Raw genomic sequence first — 20746 nt, 5'->3', positions numbered from 1 at the left:
CCAACTCAGAGTAATTGATTCCTCAGTATGGAAGCCACACACCTTCTCCAGGTACCCACTGCAACCTACATGAGCTGTCAGCAAACCCTCTGGCCAGCCTAAAAGCTGTGGCCTCAGCCCAGGGTGCCTGGCTTGGCCCCCAGCCAGGCTAGCTGAGGGCAGGGAGGGGGCACTTACTTGGCCGGCAGGGCTCTGGGCTGCCTGTGGCTCTCCGGGGGGCTCCTCGTCCTCGGGAATGTGGGGCATGGCAGCCTCCTGCTGGGAGTGGCCACGTGTGCCCGGAACCTCCGCCGCGTCAGCCCCAAAGATGCTCCAAGAGGCCTGGGCTCCACAGGCTGGGGAGACGCCAAAAGGACAAGTCAAATCCATTCCCATCCCTGTCCCAAGCTGGGTTCCATTTCCCGGAGCCACAAGCCACAGTGAGAGCCGGCTTGAGTTTGCATCAACACCGGAGGTCAAACCAGGCTAGGCGAGGGCATTTGGAATTTCATTTCCTCCGGCTCTCTGGCTTTGTTTACAAAGTCAGAGGTGACCTTAGAGATTTTGCATCTAATTTGGTCTTTACAGTAAACACAGCTATCCCAGAAGGGAGAAAAGTGCTTCAAACTCCTCAAAGCTGTAGCTAATGGAAGATACTCCATTGAGATCAGATTGGCGGTTGTTTACCACTTACTGAGCACCTACTGGGTGCCAGGCCCTGTCCTAGGAGCATCACCATCATCTAATTGAATCCTCAAGATGACCTCTGATGTAGGCATTAATATTCCCATTTTACAGATGAGAGAATTGCCCCAGAGAATGAAAGTCACTTGCCCCAAATCATACAGAAAACCTATAATTTGAACCCAGATCTTCCTGATTTTGAGGCTGGGGCTTTTTCCGCTATACCACACAGTGTTCCTCAGCCATGTGGATGGGGAGTAAGGGGTGCCGTTTCCTGACTTCCTCCCTGACACCTCCCCTCATGCTCTTCTGACCCTCAGCACAGGCTCTCTCATTTGAGTTCAGCCCTCACAGGGACTACACCAGCCCTGCTAAAACCTGAGGTCTCAGGCAGGGTGAATTCCGTGTGCCCTGTGCCCACCCCTGGCAACCTTAGATTGACTCCCAGAAGCCAGGCTATCCCCTCCCCATGGTGCAGCAGCCTGGGGGCACTGGGGTCCCAGTGCTGATTTGGACTGCAATCAGCATAATCTCATCTACCTCCCACAGTGACTGGCTCAGGGATAGACAATGGACCCAGCCTACATCGATGAGCTTACAGTAGTGTTCTGGGACCAGATGCTTTCTCCTGCTCTGAGTGGTGGAGTGTGAAGATATGAGACCTGGTGCTACGGACACCATTTTACTTCCATGAGGAAAGCCAGACAGAATCTAACTGACACACACAGGGGAGGGCAGAGCTAAGGGACCTGCAGAGAAACAGAACTGGAGCCCTGATTAAAGTGTGCCTGAAGCCTGAACACTTTCTGGACTAGCCGGTTACATGAACAATTAAGCCTCTTGGTGTTGAAATCACTTTGTGTTGGGTTTTTGTTCCTTGTAACTGAAAACATGATCCACTACTCTTTCATGCTTCTTGTCTGTCAAGATGCCTAGGAGTATGATCCTGCCAACAGACCTGAGCCAATGGGTCTAGCTCCTCTGCTTCCTCTTAGAAGAGGAGACTAGCAATGCCACATTTCCACAGGGAAAGGCAGGATAGCAATGTAGAAAGAACACAGGCTTTGGAACCAGATATTTCGATGTGAGTCCTCACTTTGCCACTCATTGGCTATGCGGCCTTCGAAAGTTGGCTTCATCTCTGAGTCCTGGTTTTCTTGTCAAAACAGAGATAAGAATGCCTCTCAAGCAGGATGCTCCAAGGATGAAACACACTCAGTTCAGAGTAGGTTCCCACAGAGGCCACCTGCACGGGGGTCTGCAGCCCAGGAAGCTTGGCCGAAGCTCCAAGGGCTCTGCCTGGCCTCTCTCCATCCTTAAACTCCCTCCTTCTTCTATTAGTGGGGTGGGCAATACCTTCAGGAATCTATAGAACTAACAACTGGCCTGGTTCTGCAACTTTCAGAGATTCCCCGAAGGAGCTGCTCCACTGGACAGTAGATTAAGACCACCATGCAGATAACATAGTGAGGTGACCTTTGGCTGATGGGACGTGGTGGGTGGGGGTGGAGATGAAGGACACTGTCATTTACTGAGCACCAACTGTGTTCCAGGTCCTCTGGAAAGTACTGCTGACTGCTGGAGGCTGTAGGAGGAAGAGCCAGAAAGCCCTGCCACCTCCCATAATACTTGGTGTTCTTCCTGTCCTTCAGAAAGGGCTCGGAAAGGCCCTAGAGTCAGAGTGCTGCAGAAAAGGCCTGAGCTGCCATCAGCCCAGCTCTGACAGACCCCCTACACCCCCACAGCCAACACACATACCTCTAGACTCTGGGACTGAGCTCCTTGAGCTAGGCAAGGTGTCAAATTCATCCTAGGTACCCAAAAGATTCAGCAAAGAATAATTGTTGATTTATGTTTAAAGAACTAGGGACTTTTAGCCCCAGGATTAGTCAAGGTGACCACCATCTTGACTGCTGTCTTTCTCTGCAATGAACAAGTTAGCCCACACAGCTCTGGAACAGTTAGGGTGACCCCTACTGGTCACCTCAAGAAATCTCAAGTAGACCATCCATAGAGTCATTGATTCTTTCACTGCCAAAACTTTACACCTACTCTACCGGGCCCGTGCAAGGGGCTGGTGACACAAAGATAATCTTGGCCCTCAAGGAACACAGAGTCCAGTGGTAGGAGATGCTGGAGAACAGTATAATGGGGTAAATATTTTGAAAGTGAGAAGTTGCAAGACCCCAGAAAAGGGTTACCTAACTGTGGAAATTGGGATGGTGGGACATGATTTTAGCAACTATTTCACATTAGAAATGTTTGAGCTGAGCCATGAACACAAATGCTGAGTGGAATTTCTTGGAACAGATTAGCTGGGTGTCTAGTGGAGAAGATAAGACAGGATGGGGAGAAGCCATACTGGACAGACTTCACCTGACTCTTGGGAATGAGAACTACGGGGCCAGGGCTTGCTGTCTGTGTCTTCCATGCCAAATTCTTACTGTATGAATAAACTGAGCATCAGGTTCACCCAAAGGTGAGCTCTGTGATGAATTTCTATCATCTTTACTTGGATTTCAGCAGCAGTGGCATCAGTGGTCCTGGGTAAAGTATTTGGTAACACGGGTTGAGGGTAGCAAAAGAGTAGCCACAAACCCTGATTCTACTAAAGGAAGTTGACTACATCTCCTAGGAAACCTTTTAAAATTATGTGTGATGTATGTACAGGTCCAGACTGTCTTAACAGGGGTATGGTTTCTAAAACATGGGAGGTGACTATTCTACTTTTCTTTTGTCTTAATCTACACAAAGTATATTGTGCTCTGCCTGTTAAGAAGGATTTAGACAAATTGGGACATGTTTTGAAACTGGGAAGCAGGAAGCAAGGAGAACAAGAATTTGTGTTTAAAGAACTAGAGAACTTTAGCCCGGAGAGGAGGAAGTGCAGGGAGAAATATAAATGTCTTCTCAGATGTTTGGAAAGCATTCATGTGGTTCCACTGTCCCCAAAGAATAGACGTCATAACTAATGACTGGAAGGTCAGATAAGGCAAGGGATGACCTTCTAGTGGTTGGAACCACCTGAAGATGAAACAGGCTGTTCTTTAAGGTAGTGAGCTACCCATTCCTTGGAGGGTTCTGGTAAAGCCTGGGACAAGGGTCACAGGATTCCTAACCACTTCAGGGGCCTTTTCTAACTCTGGGAGTCCCTGAAATCCTGGACTCTTTTTAGCTACAACAAACTTAAAGACCTGACGATTCCATCCCAGGATTCTGGGATTATGGTCTGAAGTCTCATGAGAAATACCTCATTTTCTAACCCTCCACTTTCTTTCCTCCCCCTCCCTCTCTGCCAAAAAGAACTTAAGTCAGTCCCTGTGACAGAAAGCAAAATAGAACAAATGAATGAAGTCAGATGTCAGCTGCCACAACACAAAAGTAGAGTGGATGCTGGCTGAGGCCCCACTCTTGACAAGATGGAACCCCAGATTCCTCAGGGGGAGCCCCAGCAGCCCTGCCTGCTGGGGCCATTCCCACGCTGCTCCTGCCCTGTTTGCTGTCTCTCCCATCCATTATTATAAACTCACTGCTTAAAATAGCAAGGTAAAAGCAGAGTCCCTCCCCCAGGATGACATCTAGGTTCTGCTGCAGCTTGTGGGCACACGGACCTCATATCCATCACAGCAAAGTTTAGAATGTAATCTCCAGGAAGTGCTGATCTAGAGCACCAGCCCATAAAAGGAAAAAATATTTAGTAATGTTTGGTTTCCAAGCTGTTCCTTCTTTAACCCATTTTCAGGGCCCTTCTTGCTGCCTCTCCAGTCTGGTTAGGAAAGGGTTAGGTGGGCCAGTGCCAAGAGCTAATCAGCTCTTATGACTCTACTCATTCTGCCTCCAGCTAGTGCCTAGCTAGAACCTGGCCCATTTTACAGGCCAGGAAACTGAGGTGCAGAAACGGAAACAACTTGACTCGTTCAGCTACCCTTGTATCTGGTGCAAATTTTCCAAGAGACTCTGCTGGGATAACTATCCAATAATTTGTGCAACTGAAGATGCTAGGAGCTCCTAAACCATATTTAAATATTTTATCTGCCCCTGCTCATGAAAGAAAACAAACTAATATGCTTTTCTTCATGCTTTCATTCTTCAGCTACTTCTAAGTCGCCTACTGAGCATCGGGCACTATGCTAGATGTATTTCAAGTGCTATTTTCTTTAACCCCCATGAGATAGGTTTTATTATTTCCATTTAATATATTTAGGATCTAGGGCTCAGAGAGTTTCTGCAACCTGCTCAAGATCACACAGCTAGTAAGTAGCCAAGGGGAGGGCTGGAGTGAGTACTCCCAGTGAGGCTAAGGATGGTGGGAGGCAGAGCGGAGGAAACAGGACCTACACTTCGGTTGTCGGGCCAGGGGTCTTATGAGGGCCAAAGAGTGGCCTACAGTTGAGCCTGCATGTCCTCTGGTAGGTGGTAGCAGCAGGTGGGGGAAGCGGAGGCCAGCCCTGCCTTGTAGGCTTCAAAGACCTTACTGTATCCCAGAAAGTACAGGGCCATCATCGGGATGCAGTGTTCAGGAACAGAATTTACAGAGACTATCTCCTTCAGTGCTCTCAGCAACGCTGTGAGATGGGGAGAGTAAGTACTATTATTATTAACATTAAAGTCAGACCCATGTTACAGATGAGGAAACAGAGGCCCAGAGACTTGCCCAATGTCATCGCTCATGAATGGCAGTGCTGAGAATTCACCGAATCTGGGTCTGATGCTCCCCTTCCTTGCAGGGCCAAGCCTGTTCTCAGCAGGCAGCAGCAGCCTCTCATCATTGCCCCAAAGATGCCTCTCCCAGAGCTTCGCGACCTGCCTAGAAGAGACCAAACTCCTCTCTGAAACCACAGTATTCCAGGAGCACAGCCTGTAAGCTGAGCGGCTCTCAGATTCTCTCTGTGCATCTTTGAGCATTGAGGGAAGAGCCAAGAAGCCCTTTCGGGAAACAATGGGTTAACCTAGCCTCCACTGACCTTTCTGGAGTGACTCAGTATTCTCAGAAGGGAGTTTTTTTGTTCTTCCAGCTTTGAATTTTTGCTTTCATTTTAGCAGCACAAAGAATGTGAAAGAGATTAGGTTGCTATTAATACCACGGGTCTATCTCTAGATGAACAACTGATGGGGGGAATTGTTGGGGGTGACTGCACATGGAGCTCTCTTAGCCCTTCTGCAAATCCAGAGGGTGACGGAGGGGCCACTGAGAACGCACCAGTCTTACTCCTGCACCCATTTTTACCAATGGGGAACCAAGGACCAGAGAGGGGCAGGCACGTGACCAAGGCCACACCTGTGAGTGAGGGGCAGAGTCAGAGAAGGCCCCAGAGCCCCCACACCCCGAGCCTGGCTGCATGTGGCAGCTTTCTGACTTTTCATTTTGACAGTTTTGCTCATAGTAAATGGTAAGCCATTGTGTCTGTGCTGTGAAAGCAGGCGTCCTTTGGCAGTGACTCATCATTGTTCTTGCTCTCATGCTCTCATGGTCACTCTCACGGGAGAAAGGATGCTCCCGCAGGAGATCTGCTGAAAGTGCTGAGAGGTGCCTCTGGGGGTCCCCTGGGTCTGGCCAACTGCAGAGCTGGGTTCCACACCTCCACAAGTGAGCCGGATGGGAAGCCTGCCTCAGGAAAGCCCCATCCTGCTTCCTAACCTTGGCCTGCTCACAGGGCTTTGTTGCTTGGCAGATTCCATTCTAATCCTTCCTCTGCCTCTCCCTTGCTGGATAAATCTCCCCTGGCCTCAGTTTCCTCATTTGAAAATGGAGGTAATAGCACCCACCTTTTAGCGTTGTTGTAACGATTAAATCAGGAAATACATGCAAGGTGCTTGTACATAGAGTCCACTCAGTGCCCTCGCCATTCTCCAAACAGGGCAGCTGAGTTCTCTAAGCATGCACTGCATCAACAAAACGAAGCCAAGGCTCAGAGAGACTCTGGTGTTCATCCTAGGTGGCTCAGAGCTCCCAGATTTGTCTCCTGCAAGTAAAACAGACTCAGTCCTGGTCTTTGCTGTGGACAGTCCCAGATCTGTGCTGGGCTTACCCCATGTCTGTGCTGTGCTCAGTCCCAGGTCCGTGCTGTGGTCAGTCCCAGGTCTGTGCTGTGCTCGCCCCATGTCTGTGCTGTGCTCAGTCCCAGGTCTGTGCTGTGGTTACCCCAGGTCTGTGCTGTGGTTGCCCCAGATCCGTGCTGTGCTCAGTCCCTGGTCTGTGCTATGGTTACCCCATGTCTGTGCCGTGCTCAGTCCCAGGTCTGTGCTGTGGTTACCCCAGGTCTGTGCTGTGGTTGCCCCAGATCTGCGCTGTGCTCAGTCCCAGGTCTGTGCTGTGCTCAGTCCCAGGTTGGTCTGGTTTCAAAGCCCCAGTTCTTTCCACTATCCCTGTACTCATGATGACTCCCCAAAAACAGAGGTTTTCATTCCACAGGTGAGACATGAGCCCTAGCGTGGAATCCCTCCTGGAAGAGGGCCAGCCACAGTGTCTGGCCAAGTAGGTATTTGTGCTGTGCTGAACAAGTGGGTAAGTGAGTGACTGAAGGGGGTACAGCCACCCCCAGTGTGTGGTGGAAGCCCCAGGATTCTCTCCTGAAAGTGGATCTAGATTGAAGGGAATTGTGGGGGAGCAGGAATGGGGAAGGGCAGAGATGCAGGGAGAAAGCCTCGGTGGCAACAGAAAAGGGAGGATGAGGAAGTGGAAGTCACTTCCCCCAAGACTGCGTCCCCTAAACAAAGTCATGTTTCGGGAGGCTGGCCCCGAGCACCCCGACACTCCTGGGGTTTGCACCTCTGTGGGAAACCTTCTCAGGGCCCGATTTTCTCCAGCCCTGCTCTCTGTTCCTGTGGATCTCGTATAGGCTTTGTTGGCTGGGGGTGCCCTGGGAAGGAGCCAGCACCTGCTCAGACCAGTGACAGGAAATAAGCCTAAATATCTCCCCAGGTTTCCTTTCCAGCTTGTTCACTTCAGGAATTCTTTTTTTAAAAATAGGTCCACTTGAAAAAATTTTTTCTTCTTCAAAATATGTGCAATTGCTCAATCGGAGGCAGTTCAAAGGCACCGAGAATAGCAGCAAAGTATCTGAGCCTCCCATTTACCGCCTAGCAGATATAAATCTTGCCCAGTTCTGTTTGTTCCAGGCTGCTCAGCAGCCTCTTCCCTGAGTCACTTACTCCAGAGTGCCATGAGTCATCATCCTGAAGTCAAGAACCACACGGCATGCTGGGTCTGCGAGATCCCATAAAGGGCAGGGCACTGAGGGGTCTCCAGGAAGACATGGAGGATGAGGAACTGTCTCCTAGGCCCTAGGCTTGGCTCTGCCTCCCAACATGGGTGACTTTAGAGAGTCACTAAGCCTGAGAAGTAGGTGGATTTCTGGGCCCTTCTAACTTGTACTTTGGAGGAATCTCTTCAGTGGTGCACAGGAGCCTGCTTGTTCCAGCTCATAAGAGTCTAATGTAATTCTCAATAATTTTGTGAAGTGGTGGTTAAACACAGAAATTACTAAAAAATAAATTACATGAACTTACATTAAACAAAAAGGAGATAAATACTCAAAATAACTGCTTTTTAATTATTTTACTACATTTTACTATTATCTATGGTCTTAGGAAGATTTATTTCTATTGTCTCTGCATGGTGGAAACACTATATAATGATTTGCTACTGCCCGTCTCTTCTCAGTTCCGTGATCAGTGAGGTCAAGTTAGTAGTTTGCCATTGGTTCATAGTGGGAGTATCTATACCATGGAAGCTGGCAAATGCTACATACATATCAGGGCCTTTTTTCCCCCAGAGAGCTGGCCGTGAAACATTGCCAGAACACCACTGAGCCACTCAGCCCCAGGCTCCCTGATTCTTGCTCCTACCAGGGTGCAGAAGGAACACAGATGACTTTAATATCACCCCAAGATAGCATAGTTATGGAGATTTCATTGCCAATTGTCTTTGGACAACTTTTCCCAAGTGGATCACGAATCCCTCACCCTCACCACATCCCTGACAGAGCTCACTGTTTCTTTCCCTCCCCAGCCCACTCCTCCTGTGCTCTCGAGAATGGCACTCAAGCTACAAACCTAGAAGTCACCATGACTGCTTCATTTCTGTCACCCTCCACATTCAATTAGATGACTCTGTGTCCTGTGAATCCTAGTTCAGAAATGCCCTTCCTCCCATCCCCGCCACCCCTGCCCATGGCTCTGTGTGACCTGAGTCACTGCAGCAGCCTCATTTGTCTCCTTACCTCTGGCCTGGTCCCTTCCAATGACCTTCCATAATGATACCAGAACAGTCTGTCTGAAACATAAATTGGATCATCCTTCCCCTTCATAAACTCTTTGAGGATTGATTCCCTTTTACCATGGGGCCAGTTCTCAGTCAAGCTCCTAGCCCCTCTCTCGAGGCTGATCCCCTCTGCTTCACCCTTCATACACCTTATATCCCAACCATAACGGACCAAAAGCCAACCTCCAAACATGCCCTGCTTTTTTTACACCCTTTGCATACATCCTCCTCCTTATACTTGGGCTGCCTTCTGTCCTCTTTCTATACCTTATGGGTTCCTACTTGTCCTCCACGACTCAGTTCACATATCTCCTCCTTCATAAACCCGTTCCTCCTCTTCACCTCAGGAAAAGTTACTCCCTTCCTGTAGTAGTTTCCTACTGCATCTGTACCAAGTTTCCACGTATTTGGTGGCTTAAAACTGCACAAATTCATTATCTTACAATTCTTGAGGTCAGAAGTTCAAAATCCATCTCAGCAGGCTAAAGTCTAAGCATCGGCAGGCCTGTGCTTCTTCGGGAGGCTCTAGGCGAGAGTCCATTTCCTGCCATTTCCAGCTTTAGAGGCTGCCTACATTCGTTGGCTGGTGACCCCTTTTTCTCCATCCTCAAAGCCAGCAGAGTTGCTGGCATCTTTTCTCCCCTCCGATCTCTGCTTCCCCCTTCACATTTCCTTCTCCTCTGACTTTCACTGTCCTGCCTCCTTATAAGAACTCATGATTACATTGAACCCGCTGAGTTAATCCAGGGTAATCTCCATCTAAGTATTCTCAATTTAATCATATCTGCAAAGGCCCTTTTGCCATTTAAGGTAACATCTTCATAGGTTCCTGGGTTAGGATGTAGACATCTTGGGGAGGGGGCAGTATTCAGCCTACTGCCCTATCCTCCCAGGTACTTTGCACAGAACTCAACCCAACTAGAATTTGAACACCTCAAGAGCAGGGACTCTGCCTTATTCATAGCTTTATGAATATTCTTATAATCATATTTTTATGACCTGCCTCCAGTACAGGGTCAAACACAGAATAGCCATTCACTAAATGTTTATTGAATTAATAAATGAATGACACCATATTTCTAAAAAGCAGATAAGAAGGTTTTACATAGACTGGGTGCAGTTGCCCATGCCTGTAATCCCAGCACTTTGGGAGACCAAGGCGGGTGGATCACTTGAAGTCAGGAGTTCAAGACCAGCCTGGCCAACATGGTGAAACCCCATCTCTACTAAAAATACAAAACTTAGTAATCATCTGGGTTGCTATATAAGTAGGTGGGTGGCCTTGCCTGCCCTCATTCTCATTGAGCTTCCCCAGGTTAACGGCCAAGTTTTTCTCTCGATGATGTACCTGGGTTTCATGTCTTCTCTGCCACACAGATGTGCAAATTTCTCCCACAGTATTCTACAACTAAAACCTCACAAAAGGGCAGGGCCTCCTTCTCGGACACCTTCATGCTTCTGTCCTACCATCCAAGAGTAATTTGCAAAGTGAGTTTTCAGATTAACTTATCAATGGCTCTTCTAGCTTTAACCTAAGCCTAACAGAAGACCACAGAGCAGCCCTACCAGCCCCTCTGGCTCCGCTTGGAATGCTGACCAAAGCATTTCCTCAAACAGCTGGTGATGTGTGTTCAAATGAGGCAGCGCCCTCTTGTCTGCTGCCGTGGTACTCTGGAACCATCTCCTTCCTGACAGAGCAGAGCCAGGAGGCTTTGCAAGGTGGTCATTGCCTTTAAACCCAGACTTGGACTCACGGCTTGATTCCTGCTCTGGCAAAGGCACAGACTCTGGTATTAGGGGTCCTGGCAATCCAGCACCTGGGGTTGCCCATTCCCATGAAGCAGGCCTCTGGGAAGGTAGAAGGCGGGAGGCATTTTTTTTTTCAGGTAGAAGGCAGGAGGCATTGCACCCACTTGATGGGATCGCACTAGGCCTTGATGGCCTTGGCTCTTTCAGAAGCCAACATGTGGGCTGAATCTGAGCCAATGGCCTCTTCCTTGGATCTCCTGGCCTCTGAACCTGAAGATGCCCTTTCTTAGGATGGGGGCAAGGATGTATAAAGGCAAGCTGGTGTTTTGTACAGGCCCAGAGATCTGTCAAGGGCCATCTAGACCACCAGGAACCAGAAGAGGCACCTTATTGCCTTGGATTCTTTAGAAACTTTGTTCCAAATAAAAATAAAACTTCCTTGACTTGGCAACACCACAGCCCAATAAATAAATAAATAAGCAAAAAAAAGAAAAGAAAATTAACACCCAGTTCACAGTGTGCCTCTCTCATTCAGTTCCTCCTACTTCTTCCTCTCCCCTTCCCTTCCCAGTTTTCTTCTAGGAAGAGGTCATCAGGGTCTATTAGGAACCTGTAGGAATACATGTAGGAATATAGGAATATATGTAGGAACTGGTTTGGGAAAGTCAGAAGGAAAAGATGGCCTCCATGGTGCCTGCCTAAATCATTCACCCATTCTAGAAAAGCTTGTTGAGTGCTTCCTATGTGTCAGGCACTGTGCTGGGCACTGGGGCTCTGGGGTGTGTCCTCCAAGGCCACCTCCTCCAGGAAGGCTTCCCTGACCTCTCCTGGAAGCTATATTCTCTCTGGTCTATGACAGCACTGTGTGGCTATCCCAATCTGCCAAGCAGTGGTTTCTGTATCTCATTTGCAAAGCCTGAGGGCAGATAGCTTTCTTTTGTGCTGGGAACATAACACAGGTACAGAGAAAGTTCTCAATACCTGGTGGATCTCTTCTTTTGAAAGCAAGGACTCTAGGAATCAAGCCTCACTTTTCACATGGCCTACTACACACCCAGCACAATGTAGCTATGCTAGCTCTTGAACCATCTCAGGTCTGTGAGAAAGGAATTACTTCTCCATTTTATAGATGAAGAAACGGAGCCTTAGACAAGCAAAGTGACTCACTCTAGGTCACACAGTCAGAAGGTGGAGTCAGGATTAAACACTGGGTCTCCTCTGCCCAAAATGGGAAGTTTGGCTCTTTCTTAGAGAGAGCTTATTCCTGTGCTTCTCTAATCTTAGCAAAGACAGAACAAGGGTATTAGGAGATGTTTTTTGACAGGGCAGGGCTCTTGATCATTCTAGATCCCAGCTCTTCCTCAGGGCCAGCACAGCCAACACGAACAACACCAGCTGAGATGCAGCCCCTCTCCAAGGAACTGGAAGTCCTTCTCACGGCATCCCCTGGGGTAGATAGGAAGCAGCTGCGACTGTGATCATCTAAGACCAGCAGGAGAGAGTGTTCTTCCCTGCTGGGATGGAGCACCCCAGCTCAGGTCCCCGCCTCCTGTTCATCTCTACTCTGGGAATCCTGGTTCTCCAAAGCCGTGGAAATAGGCCCAATAACCTTGGGCTGGGCTGCTGGGCAAAGTCTGGTGTAAAGCGTGCTACAGAAAGCTACAGCAGGATTGAGATGGGGGTTCAGGGACAGGGCCTTCTGGGGAGTGAAGAGCAGACTGCCATGCTAACTGCCTGTGTAGGAATGAGTTCCTTCACCATTCAGGCCTCAGTCTCTCCATCTCTACAGTAAAAGCTGGGCTAACTTGCCAGCCTGAGCCCTGCTTTATGCCCCATGAGTTCAAGTCCACGTTGCCTATTGAAAGCAGTCACACAGTAGGAAGTTAGGGGCCTTCCTGGCATCCCAGGGCTGGAAGCAGCCATCACATCCCCCTGATCACAGTGATTGGCTGGAGGGTGAGCATGTGAGCTGACAAGAACCAATGAGATACAAGAAGACTGTACTGGACATCCTGGGAAAGCCATCCTTAAGTGCAACCTTGAGTTCCAGAGGGTGAAAACAGAATCCCTCTTAAGATGATGAAGAAGAACTTGTCTACGGATGGAATCAATGTGAGACAGAGCACGGCTAACAGCCAGAAAGAAACTAGGTCCTGAGGCTACCTTCTCAGATCCTGATCAAGCCATGCCTGATATCCCCAGCCTTTTCTGTTTTGAGAACAAATGAATACCCCTTTTTTCTTACGCTGGCTTGTACGAGCTTTTTTGGCACTTGCAATAAAGAGTTCCAACTGGTGCAAACAGCCTATCCTTTATAATGCTGCCTGTGGGGTCTTTCTTGGCACCAAAGTCTTCTCTCACCTCTCTACTCTGCTGCTTACCTGAGAGTTTAAGCTGGGAACTCAGATCTAGAGTTGATGAGCTTACCCTAAGTTATTCCCTAACTTAGAATATCACCATGCCCTTTTCCTCAGAACCTGTTCCTCTTTCTGCATTCCCTCCTACCATTGATGGGCCCAGCATCTGGCCAGAAACCCCAGCCCAAACATAGAACCTTCTCCCACCTCTCCAGGATGCCTGTCCCCACTTCTTTTTACTAATACACACATCTAAACTCTTCGGGCTCCAGAGGAGTCACTCGGTTTGACCAACCTCCATGTTCCTGCCTAGAAGATAGACTGGTACACACCAAGATGTGTTTGTTGAGTCAAATTTCAACCTTCAAATGATTTTCAAACATCATTACTTTCTGGAGGTGACTACTTCACCTACCTATCCCTCAGCTCAGAGCTGGATAGGCTCTCACTCTCAACCCTCCCCAGAAGAGCAGACCCCAAGACCTGGACAATGATCGGCTATGTGAACAGGCTCACAGCCCTCTGCTTGGAACTCCAGCACCAGAGTTTAGGGTGGGGACTCCCATGTGCAGGACAGGAAGGTAGCTCACACTTTGCCCACTGAGGCCAGCAGCAGGGTGGGAGCAGCCGTGGATCTTGGCCAGGGTCTTTTTTTCACCAATAGACTCTGAGCTGAACTGCAGGATGGTGGGTGTGTTCACAAGAAGACACATGATAAAGTAAAAGTGAGCAGTCCCTTGGTTATCCAGATGTATGCAAACAGCTGCATTAGCTGTCTTTAGACCGAAATTGAGAACAGGCTATGGCGAACAGTGATATGCAATGGCAGGAGTGGGTAGAAGCCGGAAGGGTAGAGCCTGGGAATGGCTCTCCCAACAGCAAGCTTTGGTGATTGGAGGCACATGTATTTCAAGGTCCTACTGCTTAAGTGGGTATGTGCAACTGTGACTGCCTAATGATATGAGATTGGAAGTAACCATAGAGAATTTCTCCCCAGGGGAGTCATTTTTCCACCATGGAGAGGTGGGGATGGTCTGGGAGTGATTCCGAGGCATTAGCAGGAGAGAAACTGACATTTATTGTACCAGGTGCTCTACCTGACTCTTTACATCCTTTATCTTATCCAGTCCTTACAACAGCCCTGCATGGTACGATTATTCCCATCTTACAGGTGAGAAAATTGAAGCTCAGAAAGGTGAAGTAATTTCTTTCAGACATCACAATTACTAAGTAATATAAACAGTGTTTGAGCTCAGGGGAACCTGACTCCAAGCCCAGGGTTCTGCTCAGTATACCATAATGAAGGCTTCTAGGTCAATGCAGAGCCAGGCAACAGCAGCAGCAACAACTTCAACCAAAAATGAAATGCTGACACAGGACCAGAAGAGGTTTTTCTGGCTAAGGCTTCACCAGTTTGTCATCGTGGAGAAGGTATCATCCCTAACAATCAGATTTACATATGTTCTCTGTTAACCTGCAGTTTGTTACATGTGCAATATCTCTGCTTAAGATAACTGGTAAATAGCATAGAGTTTATCCAAGGGGTTACGCTGAGTCATTCTCATGAAGCATTTTCTTGTTTTTAGAGAGAGCTCTGAGGGCAGGTTAAGGCCAGGGACTGCCGGGAGATGCCTCAGCAGTTTTGCAGGAGCTGATCTGGGCTGTGAGTGGGCAGGCAGGTGAGCAGACCCCCTTCCTGGCCCAGGTTCCACAGGGAGCATAGGCACTGGGAAATCACTGGGTTTTGGCAGGGTTTTCTTGGATCACACTAGCAACATTACCAAGGCCTGAGTGGAGCTCCTGCACCCTGGGGAACATTTTCCCAGGGTGGCCCCCAGGCTCCTTACATTAGCCCAGGTACCCCTCTTTCCTGTGCCCACAGCTGGTATTTCCTAGTTATAAAATGATTTTTTCATTAATGCTATGATAGAATGTAAAGGAATGTAGATATTTTTAATATGACAACTTACATTTATAGAACAGAAGTGTTTTTTTTTTTTTTAAAGCACCTAATTTGGAGTCACCCTGGATCCAGAAGCCCCAAAGGCCTGGGACATTGTTCTCTTGGCCTTTCATCTCTTTTCCTCTGATCTTCTGGATCCCCTACACAGGGCCCTTCCTCTAGGGTTGGCAGAGTTTGGGAAAAGCAAAGGCCCTCTAGGGCCCTGGGCTGGAATGCTGGCTGGGGTATGGCTGGCAGGCTTTGTGGTTGGGACTGGTTGGAAGCAGCAGCTCTGCTCTGCTCAGCCTGCAGGTCAGCACTGGAAGGCCCAAGTTGGGCAGGGGCCCCGGGATAGGAGGGAGGGAGCAGCTACTCAATGCTTTCCTGATATCCTCTTACTGCCTCGGTTACCTCCCAATTCCCTACTCATAAAAATCTAGCCATCCTGCAGCCCTGTTCACTCTACATGTCCAGATGAGAAAAGCTGATAACCAGAAAATCGACTCCTGGGGTGGGTGGAGGGTGGTTCTCCTATGAAGTAATCCATCTTCCACACAGCTGGAATTCTAAAACATAGCTGTGGTCACAGGCCTCCCTCAAGTCAAACGTTTCAGTGGCTTTCTGTGTGCGACTCCCAAGTCTGGCTGCTTACTAGAAGCATCTGAGGTGCTTGATAAAATGAAGATTCCTATGCCCTTCCCAGATCGACTGAATCAGAATATCTGGGAATAGGGCCCGGGAATCTGTATAGCTAAAAGCCCCTAAGGGGAATCTGATCCAAAGACCAGAGCTGGAGAAGCCCTGGTCCACAGATGAAGTCCAGGTTCCTGGGCACTCATGCAAAACTTTCTGCTCTGAGACTGCCAAACCTCTCTGTTTTTTCTCCAGCCACTAACACCAAGGTATCCTGCACCCCAGCCTCACCTAATGCTCACTTTCCAGAATATTCCACGTCCTATCAAACCTCAGTGTCACTCCCTCTGCCTAGAAGGCCATCCCCCCATCTGTCTCCATGAAAGACCCTACTCATCCTTCAGAAGCCACCTCATGATTCTTACCAGATTAAACCCTCTGCCTCATTTCCTTTTAGCATTTTAAATTGTTTAGTTGGAAACACAGACTTTAACCTTCTATTTGCCACTTTCTAGCTCTATGACTTTGGCTCTTGAATTTCAATGTCCTCACAAATTATTATGAAAAATATTCAAATTTGAAAAGTATGTAAATATATGTAAATTAGATATACAGTGTCTAGCACAAAATAACTAACAGAATGGTAACTTTTATTATTATTATTCCTATATTATGACGGCATTCCTCTAACACAGAGTTCAACAAACTACAAACTACGGCCTTTGGGCCAAATCTGACCAACTAATGGTTTTCGTAAATAAATTTTTATCAAAATACAGCACAACCATTCATTTGTATATTGTCTTTGGCTGTTTTCATGCTATGAGGGCAATTGAGTAGTTGAGGCAGACACTCTGACTTACAAAGCCAAACTATTTACTAGCTGCCTTTTTTCAGAAAATTTAGCCAACCCTGCTCTAACATAATCACAATTATTTGTTTTTAGTTTGGTCTCCCCCATTTGTCTGAGAGACACTCAAGGATCTTCATGGCAGACTCCTGTTCATCCTTTAAAACTAAGTCTTTCTCATCTTTGTATCTCGAACATTTGGTGTATAATTAGGGCTTGGTATATGTTGAATTGAAGTGAATAATTCTTTAACCCAGTTTAAATGCACACATCTCCTGAAAGCCCTGATGGGAAGATGGGGTAAGTGCCAGCAGACCTGGCTCTGAGGCTGCCTCCCTCCTGGCTTCAGCGTCCCACAGTCTCACTGCCTCCCACCACCCAAAACCCAGCACTCTGTGCTTTGCAGCTGTAATATTTCCCCTGATAGAGAGGGGAGGAAGAACTCCTTCAAAGGTTAGTATATTCCCATTATCCAAGAGTGTACAAATGGATGGTCTAATGGTCCCCATGGTCCTTACGGGGGCAATTTGGTGGACCCATTTTTAATAAATGAACTAATGGATTGGTATTTTTTCTCTGGAGATTTATATTTTGTTTAGTTTCAACTACCCATGAATTTGCATTCCTGACAAAAGCTCCTTTTAAGAAGAGAACTAGGATTTCCAAGAAGTGAGACCGTTTCTTTGTGAGCTGGTTATGAAACTACTCTGTGACCTTGGGCCAGTCACCCACCTCTCTGGACCTAGCTTTCAGCTTCTGTATAACAACTTTCAGACTTGACTCCCTGGGGTTCTAGCCAGGGGGATGAACCAACTCATGGTGAGTGAAAACAGTGGCCTGGCAACAGGCAGCTTGATAGAGAGTCTTCCCTCTTCCATGCTGCAGTAGCACATTCCCTGTCCTCCCCAGCAAATACAGTGACTCATTTCTACTGCCTTTTCTTGAGGCTTAAAGAAGATGCTTTAGCCCTGAAGAAGATCTTCAGAAGATAAGAAAATGCCATGGTGTGGAAAACTCTGTGCTGGATGAAGTGGAAACACTCAGCTCTCCCCTGAGGCCAGATGAAAAGCACATGGATGAAAGCCAAAGTCCATCCCTTCCTTGAGCCTTTGGGAGCAGCAGTCCACCCTCTCTTTCAGAAAGTAGTTCCCCCCCTTACCCTTCACCCTCCTTGCAGACACCCCCATGGGATAAAATACTAAGCCTGCAGGATCCTGGTTATCTGGGGGCAAATCGGTGTAACTGCGGATTGAACTGACTTTTATTGATTTCCCAGCAGGTGATTTATAACTGCCTGCTTCCTAAAAGGGCTTGTGGCCAGATGGCAATAAAAACACTCAGAGGCCAAGAGAGTTAAAAATAAATGCTGAAAATGAGAGCAGAGGAAAGAGGGAGATAGATAGCTGCACTAGCTGAGGTGGGATGACTGCTCAGTCTGGATCACAGGGATGGGAATCTTGTTTTTCAGTTCCTACTGACATAACCAACTGAGATCAGCAGCACCTTGTTTTTGGCTTTTGCAAGAATTTCAGAGCAAGGAGTAGCTACAACTTGAGCTTCCAAAACTAACCCTTAGTCCAACAGAGAACAAAATTAGAGTGAGATTTTGCATTTTAGAACTTTGTAAAAGCTCACTTCACAGAGGGACTCCTCATACAACTATGTCACCGTACTGTTTACGCAACAGGATCTGGAAGTACTTTAAAGCCAGTAGTGTAAATCAAATTCTAGGTGTTATGTACATGTCTGAGTCTAATGGCTGGTCATCCACCCTCCCTGATGTGGCTTTAGAGTGGTCCTTAACTAAAACGAGTTCTAGGATCACGCAGAACCATGCACAAGGATCCTTTAGCTTAGTGAAAATAGGCAGTGCTTTCTAATTCTGGCCATAGGTCACTGTCATTTGGTGGTCATGGTGAATCGGTTATTTAACAAATTCTGTTTTCACTAGTTGCAACTAACCAGAAATCAGATCTCTCAAAGGAAAACCAAGAAGGCTATTGTTATGGGCTTAACTGTGCCCCCCAATACTCCTCCTAGTTCTTATGTCAAAATCCTAACCCCCAGTACATAATAATGTGACTGTATTTGGAGACAGGGCCTTTAAGAGGTAATTAAGTTTAAATGAGGCCATTAGAATAGACCCTAATCCAATCTGACTGGTGTCCTTATAAGAAGAGGAAATTTGGATGTAGAGGCACCAAGGATGTGCCTATACAGAAGAAAGACCATATGAGGACACAGAGAGAAGGTGGCCATCTATAAGCAAGGAGAGAGGCTGCAGAAGAAACCAGACCTGCTGATATCTTGATCTGGGACTTCCTTAGAACTGTTAGAAAATAAATTTCCATTGTTTAAGCCACTTGGCTTGTGATATTTTAATACAGTAGCTCTGACAAACTGATATAGCTATTGATAGAATCTCTCAGCCATATCAGATTTAAATTCAAGTCTGTTTCAAACATTTAATCTTTGAAATAGGGATCAATACATTTTGGAGAATAATTGCTTTAGTATTTTTCCAGGCCAACCACAAAACTCCTTTCAGAACCTTTCTAATGAAATAAAACTTCTCTAGACTAGGTCCCAAGAATTCTACCTTTGAAGAAGTAAAATTATCTCTATTTGCAGGTGATATGATCTTATATATGCAAAATCCTGAGGAATCCACTAAAAAACCATTAGGACTAATAAATGAGTTCAGCAAGGCCACAGGATATATGATTGATAAGTACAATCAATTATATTCCTCTACACTAGCAATGAACAATCAAGAAACGAAATTAATAAAGCAATTCTATTCACAATAGCATCAAAAACATAAATACTTAGGAATACACCCAATGGCTAGCCGGGTGTGGTAGCTCACACCTGTAATACCAGCACTTTGGGAGGCTGAGGTGGGTGGATCACCTGAGGCCAGGAGTTTGAGACCAGCTTGGCCATGATGGCAAAACCTCATCTAAACTAAAAATACAAAAATTAGCAGGGCATGGTGGCGCGCACCTGTAGTACCAGCTACTCAGGAGGCTGAGGCATGAGAATCACTTGAACCCAAGAGGTGGAGGTTTCAGTGAGCCAAGTTCACACGACTGCACTCCAGCCTGGGTGACAGGGTGAGACTCTGTCTTAAAAACGACAACAACAAACAAACAACAACAACAACAAAAACCCAGCAATATACTTAGCAAAATAAATGCAAAACTTTTACTCTGAGAGACATGAAATATTTTTGAAAGAAATTAAAGCCCTAAATTGTTGGAATGCCATCTCATTCCAATTTCAGATGGAAACAAGGAAGCAACAATAATCAAAACAAACTTTAAAAAGAAGAAAAAAATTATCTACACATCCCATTTGCAAAACTTACTATAAAACTATCGTAATATAGTATGATACTCTACACTATACAAGAAGAGACATACACATCAATGCAACAGACTTGAGAGTTCATAAATAAGCCCTTACATTTATAGTTAATTGATTTCAACAAAGATGCCAAGACAATTCGATGGGGAAAGAATATTCTTTTCAACAAGTGGTTCTGGAACAACTGGATAACCACATGTAAAAGAGTGAAGTTGGACCCCTTCCTATACCATACACAAAAATTAACTCAAAACATCTAAATGGGAGAGCTATAATTATAGAATTCTTAGGTGAAAGCATGTGAGTAAATCTTGGTGTCCTTGGGTTAGACAATGCCTTCTTAGATACAACACCGTAAGTGCAGGCAACAAAATAAAAAGTAAATAAATTGGACTTCATCACAATAAAAAAATTCTGTATTGAAAGTGATGCTATCTACCAATGACTTTCTTCACAGAATTGGAAAAAACTACTTTAAAGTTCATATGGAACCAAAAAAGAGCCCGCATTGCCAAGTCAATCCTAAGCCAAAAGAACAAAGCTGGAGGCATCACGCTACCTGACTTCAAACTATACTACAAGGCTACAGTAACCAAAACAGCATGGTACTGGTACCACAACAGAGATATAGATCAATGGAACAGAACAGAGCCCTCAGAAATGATGCCGCATAGCTACAACTATTTGATCTTTGACAAACCTGACAAAAACAAGAAATGGGGAAAGGATTCCCTATTTAATAAATGGTGCTGGGAAAACTGGCTAGCCATATGTAGAAAGCTGAAACTGGATCCCTTCCTTACACCTTATACAAAAATTAATTCAAGATGGATTAAAGACTTATATGTTAGACCTAAAACCATTAAAATCCTACAAGAAAACCTAGGCAATACCATTCAGGACATAGGCGTGGGCAAGGA

General features: G+C 46.6%; 1 protein-coding gene across 2 annotated transcripts in view; it reads right to left on the bottom strand.

Moving 5' to 3' along the window:
- The window catches only part of IRAG1 (inositol 1,4,5-triphosphate receptor associated 1), a 125876-nt gene that overhangs the window by 83257 nt on the left and 21873 nt on the right, over positions 1–20746 (bottom strand). The window contains exon 2 of one of the 2 annotated variants that reach the window (XM_032166619.2): positions 178–335. In XM_032166619.2, coding sequence (XP_032022510.1) covers positions 178–335 — 158 coding nt within the window. Of the gene's footprint in view, positions 1–177; positions 376–20746 lie in introns of those variants that run through there. The other variant, XM_032166617.2, reaches the window with a different exon arrangement.

Source organism: Hylobates moloch, unplaced genomic scaffold, assembly GCF_009828535.3.
Source record: "Hylobates moloch isolate HMO894 unplaced genomic scaffold, HMol_V3 SCAFFOLD_11, whole genome shotgun sequence".
Classification (NCBI taxonomy): Eukaryota; Metazoa; Chordata; class Mammalia; order Primates; family Hylobatidae; genus Hylobates; species Hylobates moloch.
This window is presented reverse-complemented; position numbering and strand designations above follow the sequence as displayed.